The sequence below is a fragment of the Protomyctophum bolini genome (genome assembly GCF_963924005.1).
Source record: "Protomyctophum bolini genome assembly, chromosome: 1".
Lineage (NCBI taxonomy): Eukaryota > Metazoa > Chordata > Actinopteri > Myctophiformes > Myctophidae > Protomyctophum > Protomyctophum bolini.
Genome location: NC_137862.1, coordinates 31,372,488 through 31,391,743, shown reverse-complemented (window position 1 = coordinate 31,391,743; position 19,256 = coordinate 31,372,488). Strand labels below are relative to the sequence as shown.

The 19,256-nt window shown below is 43.4% G+C and overlaps 1 protein-coding gene across 4 annotated transcripts in view; it reads left to right on the top strand.

Moving 5' to 3' along the window:
- The window catches only part of LOC308314323 (uncharacterized protein), a gene marked incomplete at its 3' end in the record, with an annotated part of 54,113 nt that extends 45,203 nt beyond the window's left edge, over positions 1 to 8,910 (top strand). For 3 of the 4 annotated variants that reach the window (XM_080761894.1, XM_080761891.1, XM_080761892.1), the window contains exons 25-29: positions 885 to 1,001; positions 1,515 to 1,615; positions 2,589 to 2,681; positions 5,430 to 5,544; positions 5,727 to 8,910. In XM_080761894.1, coding sequence (XP_080618020.1) covers positions 885 to 1,001; positions 1,515 to 1,615; positions 2,589 to 2,681; positions 5,430 to 5,544; positions 5,727 to 5,885 — 585 coding nt within the window. The remainder of the gene's footprint in view (positions 1 to 884; positions 1,002 to 1,514; positions 1,616 to 2,588; positions 2,682 to 5,429; positions 5,545 to 5,726) is intronic. The other variant, XM_080761893.1, reaches the window with a different exon arrangement.
- Positions 8,911 to 19,256: the final 10,346 nt, after the last annotated feature.

Sequence of the window (19,256 nt, the reverse complement as noted above, 5' to 3'; positions counted from 1 at the left end):
TACAATTTACAATTTAGGCATTTAGCAGACACTCTTAAGTCTTAATCCAGAGCGACTTACATTAAGCAAGAACAAAAAAGCATCATACATCACATAAAATCACATAAAAAGCATTTCTCATGAAACATGCATAATCTAAGAAAGTAACAGTAGAATATCTATATAATTAAACTATACATATATACTATACTATGCTATACATATGTACTATGACGTGCTATGGCTACATACAGTACAATGCAAGTATAGTGCTGTCTACATAACATGCTATAAATCTGTATCAAATGCTGTCTACATAAATGCTATCTAAGGGGGTAGGGTAAGTGCTATGGGCCATGATGGAGTCTGAAAAGGTGGGTTTTCAGACTACGGCGGAAGATTGGGAGTGAATGCTGCAGTTCTGACTGCAATGGGAAGTGCATTCCACAGTTTTGGAGCCAGAAGGGAGAAGAGTTTGGGACGTCTGGAGCGTTGTCCCGGCGTTGTACTTGTACCTACAATTCAGGGTGGACCTTGATATAGAGATTACTATTTCTATCCATTGATGTATTACCTCGTAATAATGTATTACTGTAACTCGCTCTCGATTAAGAGCATCTGCATTTTAACTTGTCCTTGTTGCTGCTGTTGTGTGCTCACCATTCAGATGAATTGTAACTTTTAGATAGCATATTATCTAGACACAACATTCTATAGTGTATACTCACGGTTTCATTGTACAGATATTCTACTCTTATTCTACTCTGTTAGTTTCTTAGTTTACTTATGATCTTAGATGACTATTTATATATTTGATGTATTACTTTGTGGTGTTCTTGCTTACTGTAAATTGCTGAGTGTCTGCTGAATGCTATAAATTGTGCTCAATTGTGCTCACCATGCAGATGCAGCAGACGGTGGAGGAGAAAGGCAGCGTTGCAGGCCAGCTCAGAGCCGTCTCCCAGACCCTGAGGGACACCCAGACCCGCTGCCACTGGCTGGAGAGCCAGCTGCCAGGACAGGTACTATACTGACTGACTGAACACAGTACTTATATCATATGTATGTATAGGTACTGTACTGACTCTATGTACCTGTCCTGCCAGCTGCCAGGACAGGTACTAACTGGAACACTGTTTCCCAAACAGTGGGTCGGGACACATTTGGACTCAAGGAAGGAAGAGAGACAGACAGACAGATTCCAATACCCCACTCACAGTCGGCCACTCCAGCATGTTGGTGTTACGGTGAAATTGGTAACATGATGAAATATGTGACTATCTTGTGGACTTCACATAACTAACATGGAGGACTTTAAATATGTGGCCTAACTTCCACTAGGTTGAACTCTGCTACACAATGATTTATACCTCCGGACACACACTTGAACCCATATTTCAGCAGGTCACCAATTTCACCGCAACACCGCCATGCTGGAGTGACCGAGATTTGGGGTATTGGAATTCAGCTAGACAGTCAGATAGAATAAACATGGATGGTGTGTTGAGGTGCGTTGCAATGTTGTGTTCCACCAGCAGGGGGGAGTGAGTGCTGAGGTGGCACCAGGAGCCCCCCAGGAGAAGAGCAGCCATCCCATCACCATGGAAACCACTGATTCCTCCCAGTTTAGAGACCGGTGAGAGAGAGGGGGAGAGTGTGTGTGTGTGTGTGTGTGTGTGTGTGTGTGTGTGTGTGTGTGTGTGTGTGTGTGTGTGTGTGTGTGTGTGTGTGTGTGTGTGTGTGTGTGTGTGTGTGTGTGTGTGTGTGTGTGTGTGTGTGTGTGTGTGTGTGTGTGTGTGTGTGTGTGTGTGTGTGTGTGTGTGTGTGTGTGTGTGTGTGTGTGCGCGCGCCAGTGTTTAGATTATGAACAGAAGAGCATGTTTAAATGTCATGATTGCACTGAGTCATGTTGTGAACAAGTAGCATATTGCAGAGTACAGACTAGAGTACTATGCATACCCTACCTGGCAGGTGAAAACAAGCCACCAGCATTTGAATGCCTGATCTGCATGTGTAGCCTACAATAGGACAGGCAACGCGGTAGACCCCCCCACCACCCCCCTGCCCCCGGGCCAGGACAAAATAAGTGTTAAGGTGCATTCAGACTTGGATGGTTAGAGCGCCATGATTAGATAAAGACGAGAATTGCGCGAACGGTCGCGGCGCAACCTGGCGTGGTACAAACGGGACGGACCGAGGGCGAATATATTCCATAGAGTAATGATATATTCAGGTCTAATTCTTCATGGGGGCTCGAGCCCCGCCGCCCCCACGGAGTCTACGTCACTGGTTCAATGTTTGTTTTAAAAACACCATTGACAATGAAGGGAAAATGTATCTTGTCACTAACACAAACATTAAATGCCATTAACAATAAAGAGAATTTAATGTTTGTGTTGGCACTGTTTGTTTTACATCGCCATTACATCACCTAATCAACATGAGAACACTTTAATATATTAGCGCCCCTCACTTCACACAGGTGTGATTTTTACTAACCACCATCACCTAAAAGATGAGTAGGTTATCACCTAAAAACTGGAGTAGGCGTGGGACTTAAGTAGCTCAGGATTAAGAGTGACTGCCTATGTTGTAAATTGTGTGTTCAGCTTGATGGAGCTTGAACAGTCTCTGTCAGAGGAGAGGTCCAGGAGAGAGGCAGCAGAGGAAGCTCTGGGTCTGTCGGGGGACCACACTACCAGGTCAGAGGACACACACACACACACACTAGTCCCCACAGGAATCCGCGATCGCAGAATTTACAGCTGATTTCAAAGCCGTCTGTGGAATTCTCGACCCTCCGCGGAATAGTAGAATGTCCGTGGAATAGTCGGATGCCCCCGTTTTTCCTCGTAAAGGCAACGGGTCACTCGGTCACTTGTTCCTTCTGAAATGGAATCTATGTAAATGGTTCCTACTGAATCTGAATCCATGTCCTCTAGTCTAAATTGTAGTTACTGTGGGCAGAGTTTGAATGACAACCTTGGCAACCAAAACAAATAATTAAAATATGAATAATAATAATCAATCCCCAAAAAATATTATTGGAATATTTGATTATTATGACTCATCCATAATTACAATTAATTGTATCTATTTCATGAAAGATTTTACTTATAAAAAAAAATAGCTTGATAACTGGTAATTTTAGGTAATGTCTGTGGAATATTAACTAAGCCGCAGAATCAAGGATTGTTCTCTGCTGAATTAGGAAAGTTCTCCGTGGAATCAAGACCTTTTCTCCGCAGTTTCCTGTGGGGACTAACGCACACACCCACTATAGTGAACTAAACCGTTTTTTTGTTTGTTTAACACTAGGACGTCGGAGCAGCCGTTCTGACCGAATTTGAGATTTAAACGTTTATTTTCTTAGCCCATGGAGTCCAGAGAACGTTCCCCTTGCATGACTTTGTCTAAATATTCGATTGAAATCATCTCTGTTTTTTTCCCATTTGAAACGTTTTGTAAATATGATTTTAGGCATATATCTCCTACTCAGTCTGGCTATTTTGGCCCAATCGACCGCCGTCCCCCCTTCTCCCCCACTCGTCTAATGATCTTCACACCTCCGCCAGCTGGAGACGGCATTGTTCAAGCCTGCATTCCATATCCAACGAATTAAATCATATAAGTTTGGCTGGTTAATTAACTTGGAATTTGTTTATTATTTTGATAAGATAATAGGAATATGAATACAATGATTATTATCCATGATGAGGGTGGGATGTTATTGAATGCTCGGTTAGACTCGACCGACTTACCGATTTACTTTCCATGAAGCGAGAATGCTTGCCGATGCGCGATACAAAATAAAAAGTGTTTGAAATCATTCCAACCAGATAGACCTCCCGAACCTCTAAATGTTTTGTCAGTCAAAAGAACAGTTCTTTCTGCAAGCGACGTGGAACTGATCTGCAAGTCTGCCTGCACGCAAGGCTATTTCTTTTTTCTCCTCTCTCTCCCTCTCTCAACTGCTGCTGCTGTTGTGAGGTGTGCGGAGATCTGCAAACTCAACACGGTGAACATGCATATAATAATATAAATGAGGGCTGAGGCTGATTAAGTTTGCAAATAACGGCCCGTATGTAGGCCTGCTGCTGTGGATTAATTTGTCCCACAGCCTATTCTGGTATAGGCTAAATATCGCCAGCTCTTTGTCAGTCAAAAGAGTTCAGCCTGTCCGTCCTTCTTTATCTGTAAACCTTTCTGCAAGCGACCAGACCCGTGGAACTTTCCTTTTTCTCTCTCTCTCCCTCTCAGGGAGGCATGTAAATGTTCATGAATTCAATAACTGCGCGATGTTATAAACGGCAGCTGAGCTGGGGTTTCTCCTCAACAGTGGCATTTCACGTGTGGAGTTTATTTTTTCTATCACCAGGCTGCAGACTGTAGCCTATATTTTTCTATTTAGTGTGCAAGGCTTACATCCGGTCTAAAGCCCACCCACTGTATGCACTGATTTCCATACACAATACATACACGATCCGTATCCTCCCCTCACCGGATGTTGAATTAACAGTGCTAACGGCCGTATTTGATATCTAATATTTTATACTAATAAACCGATTTCCCGACATTTCCTTTTCGCTTGATACCGTTTCGTAGAGAGGGCCTACACAACCAATCTATATACCAAATGAAAGCCCAAATTTCATAGTTTACATGGTATTTTGATTTTTTTTAAATGAGCAAAAATTTAGCGAGTTATGATTTAAAGAAAAGGGGTGGAGGGGAAAAAAAGAACACACAACACACAGACAGCTAGCTAACTAAAGTATAACCCAAATGCTCCTCCATACTATAGCCATGTAGAATAATTCTGTGTTTACAAACACACAAGCACGCTAATGGGCGGTGATCAGAGCGTGAAACCTGAGGACAAAGACATTCTAGGACCAATCGAAAACAACATGCTTTTTCGTTTGCATGGTCTGTTTGACCCGATGCGATTCTTTGGCACACGATTCTTTGGCACTATAATGTTTCCCCCTCTATATAAAAATGACTATATATAACTCTAATGGAAGAAAAAAAGAAAAGTGCGTGCGTGCGTGCGTGCGTGCGTGCGTGCAGACAACAATGTCGTCTCCAGCTGGAGAGGGAGGTGTGAACTGTGAAGATCTTTAGACAGTGGGGGAGATTCCCCCAGTGGGGGAGATCGGTCGATTTGGCCGAAATAGCCAGACTGAGTAGGAGTGAAATTTTTTCAGACTTCCTAGTGTTAACAAAACCAAAACAAACTGTATTGTGAATTTACAAATCACACTAAAACAAACTGAAATCATGGAGAAAATATTGTCAGTTGTAGTCTTCTTCAAAAATGGCTAAATATATTACACAGCCTAAGAGGCATTGATGTTCCAATGTTCGATGTCCAAAACGCAAGGCAAAGCTCTCTGTCTACCGAGCAATCTTTGCTCCTACTCTCACCTGTCCGGTGTGTGTTACAGTGCTGGTTCCAGTCCCTCCAGGGGCAGTCAACAGGACTACAGCATCCAGATGGAAACAGAGGATGAGTGGGAGGCTCTCATCCTCAACCCCAACCAGCCCCTGATCACACGCAAGGTTTGCTGCTACACCATACTGTACTGTCACACCTAAACATGTAGACTTATGGAGAGGGAACCATCGCACCTCGGGTTATACTGAATGTTGTTCATGATTACATTGTTGATAGAAGCGCTCCAATGATAAAGTGCTTTATTGCACCCCCTTTATTGTGTGTGTGTGTGTGTGTTTCCTCCCAGGTGAAAGGCGGCCTTCTGGCTTGTCGCCGTTGGGTACGGGGGAGGAGCTTGTATTGCTCCAAGCAGCTGACCACTCGTGCGCGCTCCCGCTACTTCTTCCTGGCCTACCTGCTCACGCTACACGTGTTGGTGCTCATGTGCCTCAGTGGCGCCCTCTAGCCAGGCCAAACCATTTCACAGCGCTTTGTGGCGTCAACTTCAAAAAGTGAAGGTGAAAACTTTGCTGGCTGGCTGACACCAGTCATGTTGACCAAATGTCTTAAATTCTCAGATGTTGTTTTGGGTGAAAGACGTAGAAAAGCTTCTGATTACAGCCAGCTATCAGGATATTTGTTGCTCAAACTCTTTCATGTAAAGTACGCCCAAAATAATATATGCATTTGTCATCCGCGGACCCCCATTTCAAAATATTTTGTCCCAGGGACCCCCAGAAGCAAAGTTTTTAGTTATATAGGCCTATACAAATATATATACATTCAAAGATCTACACACTAAACGGCAGATCTAACGATCCCCCGATCATAAACACAGGAGGTTTCCTCTGTGCTTCCGCGGAAGAAAATTAATCAGCGCGACCATCCATTCCCTACTTGGGGTCCGTTGAAAATAGCATTCTGGCCAAAAATGGAGATACGACAAGTGACTGGTGTCTGATTTTTTGCTATCACCTGATTTCCTTGAGAGTCAAAGGACCCCATAGCTCTGAGACTGTACAAATGGAACCAAATGTACCCCATAAGGGGTCTATTTGGTTCCATTTGTACCCAGGTAGAGTTGCAGATCCCCCTAGAGGAACCGAGGGTCCCTGGACCCCACTTTGGACCTGCCCGATAGGTGGTGATCCCCAGAAATCTCTTGACGACGCAAAACTAGTTTGATGTCAACTTTAAATGTCCTGTTTAGTTTGTAAAACCTTGCTAAATGAAGCCTTAACGTTTAGAGAGCTTTCCGTTCCGTTGATGAGGTGCTGTGGTCATTTCATCACTGGCGAGTCATTGCTTTGGCCCAACAGAACTTCCGGTCTTCGTAAAGGACAAGCTCTTTCATTTCATGACGATGTCGGAACTTCTTTCCTCGGTTCCATACTTCAAAATCTCGATGCTGAGTTGAATCTACTGTATGCACTGAAGCACTGTATGTAATATTCATCTCATATCATTTCTATGCACTACGCGTAACACCCAAACCCTATACTTTGTCGATCAGGGACCCCTAGGTGTCTGTTCTCGGGGGCCCTCCCCTTGTTTTCTCCCTCTGTACCAAATCTGTTAAGCGAAAATAGCAGAACAAAAGGCCTATTTTCACCAGATGTTTGCCTGTTTTTGCTGAATGTTCTATTATGACAGGCCCAGAATAAGAACGTGCTAGGGTTCAAATGGTAATGGTACACTAGATTTGAATCTGCCTTTTCTGTCGGCCAATATTATATCTGTTGACTGAGTATAATTTAGCCTGAAGTGTTGTCATTCACCTTAAACACAGTGGTTCTCAACCTGGGGGGGAGGGGGGGGGGGGACGACGACGACTCAATACTGCCACCATCTGGTGGAGTAAGTCAGGTTACCCCAGATCACAGTGAAGTGAATATTTAAGGACTTTTAAGACCTAGAGGAAAAAAAAAAGACTGCATCAAAACTAATCAACAAACTGTACTATACCATCTGGTCAAACATTGGCCAAATTATCAAATAATATATGAAAAGGGCAAACATTTTTATTGGTATCTGTGGAACCGACTCAAACTAAATGTAATGTAACTCCTAAAGATCCTTACTTATCAGGCTGGGGGGTCCCCAGTTCAAACATGGTTAGTTTTTGGGGCTCCACACTAAGGGGGACGGGACGGGGACGGAGACAGACGGACCTGAAAAGGTTGAGAACCACTGCATTAAATACTACATGTACTTCAATGACACCACTGAAAAAAGACTGCACAGGACATAATGTCTTTATTTATGCATTTATTCTAATTATCCCCTCTTGCTCTGATGGTCAGTTGCTGTACATTTTAATTTGATTGTGTAGAATCCCATAGTTATGGTTGATCAGAGACAGGGTAAATACATATAGCATTGATGGTAAAAGTAAAATTTCTTAAAGCGGCACTACGTAGTCTGGGGTATCAGTGGACCACTTTGGACACACATAACCAGTTTTTTTGTGTGGCTTTCGCCTTTATTTTATATTTTTTATGGAGGGATAGACAGTAGGCAGACAGGAAATGGGGAGAGAGATGGGTAGGAGTGACATGCAGTAAAGGCCGTCGGGAATCGAACCCGCAGCACACTGCCAGACTGGATTACCAGCCAAGGTGCCTGGAGCGCTGAGTCACGTCCCAGGCCGGCAGAGAACATCTTTGACTTCATTACCCAACAGTCTCTGCAAGCATGTCTGGCGAGGAAGCGCTGTGATTGGCCAGTCTTCGCTCTGACTGGCAGCTCTGCCTTGGTGCCTTTGCAAATGCTGGGATGAAACTCTGTCTCCCCTATACATACAGTGGTCGTAAAGTAAGCCCTTAGCAGGGACCCCCCCTGAGTCTATACATTTATGGACGGATGATTGTTATTGCTTAAACATGCAACTATCATTTGTGGGACATAATGTTATATAGTTGTTAAAAACGGTTACATACAGTAGTGCTGCTTTAAGGTGCTGTAATATTGATTTATTATTTTCCATTATTTTATAGTCAAATGTATTTACGTAGGGAGACTGAGCTGGGAATGTCCCTATGTTAGGGTCAGTGATTTGAGTTGATTTATTTTAGTCACATATAGAGTCACACTACATTTGTTTTTGTCGTGTCGAGGTTGGAATGAATGTGTCACAATGGTTGGTTTTGGTTTGCTCATCAATCCAAGGTTTGTGGAGAACTGTCTATACTGTGTAGGCTGTGTAGGTACATTTGATTTGTCCTAATGCTCTGTATATACGTGTGATCCGAGGACAACATGATCTGAATCTATTTATAAAAAAAGAACTACTGAAAGATGTTAAGATGTCATATTTTCTATACTGGCTTCTATTTTTTGAAGAGATTAAAAATAGCACTGCAGTACCATTAGCCTTGTGCGAGGCGTAATTGTGTGCAATACTGTGGAGGAGAACACATTTTCTTCTGCTTCTTCAGATGAGCTGTTGCCATCTTGAGGAAATAATTTTAATAAAGCTATCAATAACTTTTCTAATTGTTGTTTATTCAATAGATTATAGTGTTATTTTACATTTAATTTGTATAGTTACTGTACCTTTTGGTTGGACTTTGATAAACAGCGCTGTCTCTTTATACTCACCAAAGTGTTCACTTGAGAAGAATTATAACAGATTGTCAGCGTGTGAAATTGTGTTTGGAGGGTGAATGATGGTCCATGTCTTTCAGTGCCAGAGCCATTTTGGGGTGCTATAATCATTGGACGGGAATCCATCACAAACCACAATGGAGACATACTTTGCCATTGCACCACCTACTATCATGGTGAGTTTATCATACAACAGCGCTTTTCAACACGTTAGCTTTTTGTTGTCTGTCTCCGTGACACAATAGCACTTTACATATTAGATATGACTTAGCCTTTTGTTGTCTCTGTTGTGTTTACTCTTCATTGAAAAGCACTGCAGCCTGGTTGATTTTTTTCTTTTTTTAATGTAATGTGGAACATACAGTAGGGAGATGGGTATTTCTCACTGAAGAATCTGACATGTGTGTTGTATAGGCAGCCATATTATCATGGACCATACAGTATTAATTTATGAAAAAGCACAAAAGGTTCAAATATGGTGATACAACGATATGTTCCTCTCCTTCTGAGGTGAGGATGGCAGATGAATGCAATTAAATGCAATTCATATGAGTCAGAAATTTAAACTCAGGACAGTACTGTTGCATTAACTGCTTCAAGGTTGTACTTTATTGTTACATCTTGTGTACAGGTACATAAGAGTAAAACTTATTTTTGTATTGGCAGATTCAGATTTTACAGCGGCCAGTTTCGAATTGCAGCCGTCCGTAGGTGCCCTTTGAGAGCGGTTTTGAAGGAGTCAAGGGATTCACATGTCTTAATGACTGTTGGTAGGGCGTTCCACATTTTGGTGGCATAGGAGCGAAAAGAATTTAGTCCCTTGTTTGTGCCGAATCTGGGTTGTACATGGTTTGTTGCACTCCCTCTGGTGTTGTGGGTGTGGACTTCATTTACATTAAGGAAGTATTTAGACAGGTACATGGGTATCTTAGTGGTGTATCGAATCTTGTGGACCAGACCCATTGCAAGATGCTGTACTCTGTCGTCGACCCTAAGCCATCCCAGCCTGTCAAAGTGGGCAGGGGTGAGGTGGGTTCGGGGGGTGAGGCCAAGTAGGAGCCTGACCAGTTTGTTTTGGGAGGTCTGTAGCCTTGTTTTAAGGGCCTTTGAGGTGCTGTGGTACCAAGAGGTGGATGCATAGTCAAAGAAACCTTGTACGAGGGCTCCTGTTAAGGTCTTCAAGGTGTTTTTGTTGACCAGTGAGGAGATCCTGTAAAGGAATCTTGTTCTTTGATTTACTTTTTTGATTACGTTGGTGGCCATTTTATCACCGGAAAGATTGGCCTCCAGGATGGAACCTAGGTAGGTAATTTCATCTTTTCGTGTGATAATGTTGTCGCCCACTCTAACCAAGAAGCCATCTGCCTTGCTGAGATTACTATTTGATTCGAAGAGAATGGATTCCGTTTTTCCCAGGTGTAAGGATAGTTTGTTATCAGCGAGCCAGGTGCAGATTCTACCGAGTTCAGACCTGCAGTTTGTTCCTGTCCGAGACTAGCAGTGCTGAGTCGTCTGCGAACAGGAACAAGTTGCAGTCACAAGCTGATGTCATGTCGTTAACATATATTAGGAACAGTAAAGTCCCTAGTATGCTTCCTTGTGGGACGCCACAGCTCACTGGGAGGGGGGGGGGGGGGGGGGGCAGTGTTCCGTTCACTTCCACCATCTGTTCTCTCCCCTCCAGGTAGGATTGCATCCAGCTCACTGATGTGCTATCAAAACCAATAGCTTTAAGCTTGTTAACCAGTATGGAGTGGTTCAAAAGCCTTTTGGAGGTCCAGCATGACCATGCCGCAGTATTTTCCAGCATCCACCTCGTGTTTGATGTGTCACTCAAATAGAGGAGGCATGTGTCAGTGGAGTGGGATGTTCTGAAACCAGATTGGAACTCGTACAGCAATGTATTAGTGGCAAGATACTTTTCAACCTGTTCATACTATTTTTTCCATCACTTTCGAGATGGAGCTTAGAATAGAAATAGGGCGGTAGTTGCCAGGTTCTAATTTACTCCCTTTTTTGTACAGGGGGGTTACTTTGGCCAGTTTTAAATCTTGGGGGACCTGTCCCTGTTTGATGGAGAGGTTTACTATGTGGGTGATGACTGGAGCTATGGAAATGGCTGAGTCTCTGAGAAATTTGGAGGGAATATTGTCATGGCCAGTGGCCTTGTGGGGTTGGAGGGCACTCCGTTTTTTAAGTACCTCCTCAGTTGTTACCATTGCCATTTTAAAATCATCTTTACAAACACCTAGGTTTTTGTAGAAGGCTTTGATGTGCTCTACACCAAAACGCCCAGAGTGGGAGGGCAGTTTGTTAACCAGCATTGTTGAAATGTTTGTAAAGAAGATGTTCAAGTGGTTGGCTACATCAAGCTTGTCAGTGATGAGTGATGAGGGTGCAAACTCCACACAGAAAAGCCCTTTCGCCAAGCCCGCCTCGGGTATGGGCACTGATGACACAGAGGAGGGAACACGCCCACAGCGCACCCAGCGGGAATCGAACTCAGGACCTTCTAGCTGTGAGGCGACTACACTACCGACTGCCACCGTGCCCCACCGTGCTTCACTTTTGTTTGTGCCTGATTGTACACTCAGAGATTTTTCCTTCCCGATACATATTCCCATAACCCATAACTTGTGTATATATCGGTCAATACAGGTGACAGTACCGATCCGATAACAGCACGTGTAATAAAAAATCTAGCACAAAACAAACGTACATTTGTACACTCAGATTTATGGGGGTCCTTGAAATGTAAAAGTTTAACAACCACTGATCTAGTAACATTGGAACAACTCTATTCAGCACATTATTGGTGCATGTCACATTGTCTTGTCTGTAGGGCTATACTCAACAAGCTCTCAACACGTTGCGAGCTTGTTGATTGGCTGAAAATCTATAATTTTAATCAAATAATAGTTTTTTGTTTTTAATAATGGATTAAGTCAATTAGTTCAATTAAACTGTTGCATGTTTGTTCATCATGAACAGCCTTCTGCCAAATTAATCAAGTAAATTTGTCTGTGTCTGTCAATTCCTTCATTTTCAGTACTATCTACATTCTACAGTACAGTGTCTTCAACTGTGGAGGATTTTAGAAATGTGCTGATGACTCAGAACAAGTTAATTAGCAGCAGCAAACGGCTTTAATTATCACTGGGCTATTTTCTTTTGCTAAACCATTGTTACTCGCTACAAAACGGATTTCTCTAACAGTAAAAGAAAAAGCAAGAAGAAGCAAATATCTTAACGGCTGATTTCTGCCTTCTTCTAAAGCCCAGGCAAGACAACACACTTCACTAAAGCATCTGGAAATGTTCCCAAACTGTTTAATGTGAATGGCAGCAAAATGTTCTGCTTGTTGTGTTTTTTCTGTACTGTCTCCAAACTCTATGCACTACGGTCAAGCTCACAGTTTACCCAGGCAGGTATTATGAGCCAGTGCTCAGCAGATAAGACACTTACATTAATTAATGAAGTGTGAGGGAGCTTGTGCCAAATCTGCCAATATGGTGTTATGAAGGTTAATTGGACTATGCTCTGAGACAAGCTATTAAAGGATGGGAGCCGGAGCTCGGCTTCACTATCGTACCCAGAAGGTCTACGAGACACCCTGCGGAAACTCTCACAGACCTGGACTACGCTGATGACATCTGCCTGCTATCGTACGTCAGGCAGGAGTGGAGTTGGAGTGCGCTAAAGTTGGAAATCCAACCTCCCCCGACACATCAAGATCAGTTTCTTCTCTGCTACCGTGGAGTCCGTCGTCCTCTATGGCTGTGAATGCTGGACACTAACACAAGCCCTACAGAAATCCCTGGACGGGTGCTACACCATAATGTTACGTGTGGTACTTACCATCAACAGGGACGAGCACATCACCAACAAGCGTCTGTATGGGGCATTCATTACCAAGTGTAACAGAGAAGATAGCAGTAAGGAGGATGTAGCTGGCCACTCACTGCCACCGACACCAAGAACCTCCGGCCAAAAAGCTTGTACTGTGGGAACCGACACGGTCATCGACGAGAGGACATCCCACACCTACCTATGTGGACATACTAAAGAAAGCTGCTGGTGCAGAAAGCACAAATGAGATGGCCAGATGTATGGAGAACCGAGATGACTGGTGACGTCGATGGAGGGCTCGTCTGAGGGCGACATAGAGAGAGAGAGAAGGTGGAACCCTGAGGCCTGGTATGGTAGGCCTCAGCCTCAGGTCTACCATTCTGAAATTTAATTTAATAATATTTGGACTGCTGGACAGCTGACAGTAGGCTCTCTTTACTCTAAAAAAATTGTTTTTCTTTACTCTAAAAATATTTTAGTGTAAAGAGAGCCTACTGTCAGCTGTCCAGCAGTCCGAATATTATGAAATTAAATTTCAGAATGGTAGACCTGAGGCCTACCATTGCGTGGCACATCTATGCACATCTTGGTGTGGCAACTAAATTGCAGAGAAAAAAGGGTTAAAAAGCAAAAAAGAAAAATGACAAGCATCTTGTAAAGTAGGCTATTAAAAGTTATGTTTTAATGTACGACTATACGGGCTGGCAGCTGGCACCTGTGGAACACCCTGGCATTCGTGTGAGCTTGATAGGCTACACAGTATGTTCCCTTTTTCTTCTGAAGATTTCCGACTACAGTAGTTATATGGACAGAATGCCCAAAATAGGAGCGTGCACACACACACACACACACACACACCAGGTTTACAGTGGTTAATATTGTTTGACACTTTTAATGCTCCATGGTCCTGGAAGCAGCTCCAGGAAGACGGTAAACTGGAGCACTTAATCCCTTTGGGTGATTTAAGAAGTTTACTTCACACGCTGGCTGAGTTACTTGAGTTTATTTAATGCAGGTTCTCAAACTGTTTAAACTTTGAGTGCACAATACATTAGTCGACCAAATAAAACTCGACTAAAATGTTATGGTATTTAGTCGTCTAAAACTACATTCAAACTAAAACATTTCAGATGACTAAAATATGACTATGACTAAAACTAAATGTCAAAATCAACAATGTTGTTCACCTGCTCTCCTATTCTGTGGCTTGAGGCAGAAACCTTTTATCTCCATATTTCATTTATTTGTGCTCTCAAATAATATTTGAGAGCACAAATAAATGAAATATATGAACACATATTATGTGTTCATGTTTTATGCGAGAAATTAAGCACTCTGCAAACTCACAGCATGGTGTGAATAAGGCCCGGATTAACAATGGAATGTACTGGCACTATAGTTTAAAATTAGTACACCGTCTGGATATTTTAGATAGATAGATATTGTCATTGCTTGCATGAAACAACAGAATTCAGTTTAGAGCTTCACCACTGGCATACAAATAAATAACCATACTGTGTACAATAACCCAAAGTGCAGTAGTACTGGTGCAATGTGCAAAGTCCAAAGTTCAGTGCGAGACCAAGTCAATTTTCAGTACCCTTTTAATCCTATAGAGGGGGCTCAGGGATGGGGGGGCAGGTTGGCAGGTTGTTCATTCAGCAGCCTAACTATTTAAAGGCCCTGCCATCTGTTTGGTGAACGCTGCCGAGAACGCTCTCGAGACCTGGGTCTGCTGCTGGGTTTTTATTTATACTAGTGCCAGGGTGAGTAACATGTCTCAAGACTGTAATAATCATGTTTCATTATGTATCTAAATGTAGCTGTTACCATTCAGGTCTATGTAAATTCATTATGAATCTAAACATATCTGTCATCATTCAGGTTGATAATTCATGTGCCCTAGCTGGCTAGCTGTGATGACCTCTTCCATGTGGCAGGAGGGAATGTGTGAGCACACATGGACATTTCAAGGTATACAATCAAACAATTTGTTACAATTATTTATTTTGTTTATATTTATATTGTGTACTAAATGTATGTATGTTGTTCCCACTATAGGCTCTTTACAAGTTCTCACCTCTTCCATATGGGTGTAGAACAGCTATGAATGTTATGTTTCTCAGGGATGGGCAGTGTATTGATATTGTCTTATCATTAGTCAATATTTCCATCACAATGTATTCACAAATAATGTCATGAAACCAGCAAAAGAAAATGTGAATATTAGGAAATGGTTCATTAGATGAGCAGCAGGTGGCACTGTTTCTCCAGGTGAGACCAGTGTTTGACAGCAAACTTGGATTTAGTTTTAGTCTTTTGAATATAATTAAATTTAATTTTAGTCAAATGTTTGTAATCTGAAATGTTTTAGTCGACTAAATGCCATACGATTTTAGTCTACTAAGTCTACAGTTGATTTAGTCGACTAAAATGTATTTGGGAAGGCCTTGATGGTGTTGAAATGCCTGATTTCTACTCAGTCAGCTGTGTGAATTAGCCTGTCGCTAAGTCCCACCCAAGCCCGTTGTTGGCCAATACCACATTAGCAACGGTTACTAGGTTAGGAAACTCGGTCAAGCTTGCAATGCTGGTCAAAATGGTTAAGCAGTGTCAATAAATATATTTGACGTACAGCATGTGTGGGTTTGTTTTCTTACCTTATGAGCAAACTAGTCCATTCCATGAATTATTTCGCTCCGTTGTGCAGTTTAATAGTAGCCTACATATTAGAAATAAAAATAGGCTCTCATTGACTTCCATAGTAACAGGGAAACAACTCTCAAACTCACTCTTTTAGAACACTAAGCTCATTATGACCGTTTTATTTTTAATAAAAAATATCAACGTTAATGTTTTTGTTTTGACTTCGGTGTTGCCACATTGTGTGAGAGATATAAGCCAACCCACCTCCAAAAACAAGCCAACTCTTAAAGCCAAATAAGGAAAAACAAGCCAAAACAAACACAATAATATGACCATATATAATCCTAATAAAAATATTGTATGCGTTTATCATTATAAATACTATGTAGGCCTATATCTATGATAATTAATGTTTTGGTAATGTATTACAGTACTAATTATTAGCCTTAAGCCAAAAGTAGCGAGAAATAAGCAGACTTGGCAACCCTGTCAAATTTGTGTGGAAAGAAGTTCCTGTTTGCCTACAAAACGATCTGATTGGTCTGAAGTAGCCTCGGTCCCAGACTTACCATCCAGAACGTTGGATGTAAACACATTTGTAAACAAAAGCGACTTGTTTACAAACGAGGAACACCAGAACCGCTTCACTGTATATCTCCAACCAATATAGTTACTTTATAAATCTATCAAAAGACGAAAATAAGATGGCATGAGTTTTCCTGATGTCATAAACTGTCAGAATCAGCTTTTGTTGTGTTCGCTTATGTGCTAACTGACTGATTTTGAGAGCGGTTTCCCCGTTACAATGGAAGTCAATGAGAGCCTATTTTTATAGATACTATTAAACTGCACAACGGAGCGAAATAATTCATGGAATGGACTAATTTGCTCATAAGGTAAGAAAACAAACCCACACATGCTGTAGCCTACAGCAAATATTGACACTGCTTAACCATTTTGACCAGCATTGAAAGCTTGACCGAGTTTCCTAACCTATAGTAACCGTTGCTAATGTGGTATTGGCCAACAACGGGCTTGGGTGGGACTTAGCGACAGGCTAATTGTGAGTCAGTTTTTGTCTGTGGAAAAAGGGTAGTCGACAAACATTCTTCGTCGTAGTTTTAGTCGATTAAATCAACACTGGGAGAAATGCATGCTGTTAGCAGGGCCGTGCAGAGAGCACTGTGGGGGCAGGGGCTCAAACTCCAGAAAAGGGCACGTGTGGAGTGCTGCTGCAAACGCATTCATCACAAAACATGTTTTCAGAGTTCGATCTGTTCGTCAGGGAGGTGGTGCATTCCTGACAGGGGAATGGTACACCTCAGTAATGGCAGCACCCAGGCAAGCCTCTGTGAATTTGTCTATATGAACTGGGGGTCCATCCTTGCCTTTATCTCTCTTCTCTGATAAGGGGGGGGGGGGGGGGGGGGGGGGGGGGGGGGGGGCGGCGCTAGGGGGGCTTGAGCCTCTGCAGAAAGTGACCTTTTTTGCCACATAAGGACAAGTGGGTGGGGGGGGGGCGATGTGGTGTTGGGGGGCCAATACGAGCTTATGTGGTGGCCAATAAGGGCTTGTGGGGGGGGGGGGGGGGGGGGGGGGGAACAAGGGCTTATTTGAGGGGCACATAAGGGCTTGTGGGGGGCAAATAAGGGCTTGTGTGGGGGGACAATAAGGGCTTATGTGGGGGCCAAAAATGGCTTGTGTGGGGGGCCAATAAGGGCTTGTGTGGGGGGCCAATAAGGGCTTGTGTGGGGGGCCAATAAGGGCTTGTTTGGGGGGGGGGAAAGAAGGGCTTGTGTGTGTGGGGGGGAAATAAGGGCATAGCGCGTGCCAATTTTTGGGGGTGGTCTTTTTGTGGAGTCCTTCCCTTGTACCATTTCATGTCATTGGACAGTAAAATAAGCAATATGTTCTCATTAGTCTGAAACTAAAACTGACTGATGGCAGATTAAAAGATAATTCATTATGACAGTGGAATTTATCATTACTTGTCAAATGTTCGTCTTGAAGGGCCAATGGCACTTATTGGCCCCCCCACACAAGCCCTTATTGGCCCCCACATAAGCCCTTATTGGCCCCCCACATAAGCCCTTATTGCTCCCCCACACAAGCCCTTATTTCTCCCCCACACAAGCCCTTATTAGCCCCCCCACACAAGCCCTTATGGCCCCCCCACACAAGCCCTTATGGCCCCCAGATAAGCCCTTATTGGCCCCCACACAAGCCCTTATTGGCCCCCACATAAGCCCTTATTAGCCCCCCCCCCCCCCCACATAAGCCCTTATGGCCCCCCACACAAGCCCTTATTGGCCCCCACATAATACCTTATTAGCCCCCCCACACAGGCTATTATGGCCCCCCACATAAGCCCTTATTTGCTCCCACACACAAGCCCTTATTTTCCCCCCACACACACACACACACACACACACACACAAGCCCTTATTGGCCCCCCACACAAGCCCTTATTGGCCCCCACATACGCTCTTATTCCCACCCCACACAATCCCCCCCCCCCCCCCCCCCCCCTCTGCACGTGCCTGCTGTTAGACATTCATTGCAAATGACGCTCTTTTGTATATGTTTAACACGGACCGCCTGCGCCTGGTTGCCCATTGGGCTGTGCTGCACTGACGTCCCTTGGTTGAGGAGGTCCCCTGGTTTAGGAGGTCCCTTGGTTGAGGAGGTCCCCTGGTTTAGGAGGTCCCTTGGTTGAGGAGGTCCCCTGGTTTAGGAGGTCCCCTGGTTGAAGAGGTCCCCTGGTTGTGCAGCTGAGGTCCCCTGGTTGATCCGGGGCTGTTTCTTTCATCCAGGCTGTGTGCGTGGAAACACTATTCATAATCATAAACAACATTAAAGTTACAGACGTGCTTGAATTGGGTCACATTACAGAGGTATTTCTCCCTAGAACATTATGGATTCTATTTGGACCAAACTGTCACCTGAGTTTCAGAGTTGGGTGCAGTTATGAGCTATGAACATAAAATAAAAGCATCATTACGTTATGCAACGATCCTGCGATTAGAGTAGCCTACTATGATGAGACGATAAAACAATACATATCAATACACTGCCTAGCCCTTGCAGACCAAAGTAACATTTCAGCAATATCGGTTTTACTGATGCTGGATGAAATACTGGGTGAAAATCTTCTATTTCACCAGCCCTGTCAGGAGTGCACCACCTCCCTGACGAACAGATCGAATTCTGAAAACGTGTTTTGTGATGAATGTGTTTGCAGCAGCACTCCTACACAGCCTGATAAATACCAGCCCCACAGTCATTCAGTAGTAGCATGGGACTCTCTGCTAACGCCTCAATAAGTCATTAAGCAGCCACCTGCCAGGCACTGTCTGCTTTCAACACGGACTCCGTTCCAGACATTGTATTCTTATCGCACTGCTTCTAAATCAATGTGTAATGAAAGAGGTGAGAACTTGTAAACGGCACCCGCAGAAGAAGCGCGGAGGACGCAAGGAGACATTAGATGGAGTGGAATGCTTTAGGACTAAATGATGAGATGTCAGTCAACACACACAAACAGGCAGGCGAGGCTGAACTGAACTCCACAAGCATGATCACTGTCCAGAGGAAACCTCGTATCATTATACCACCTATTATACCACTCAACCACTGTACATGTTATGTATGCAGGGTAATGCTTTTTGGAGACAATTAGCAGCAATCTTTTGTTGTAACATTTGGGACAATTACTGTAGCAGCATTTTCCTCAAAA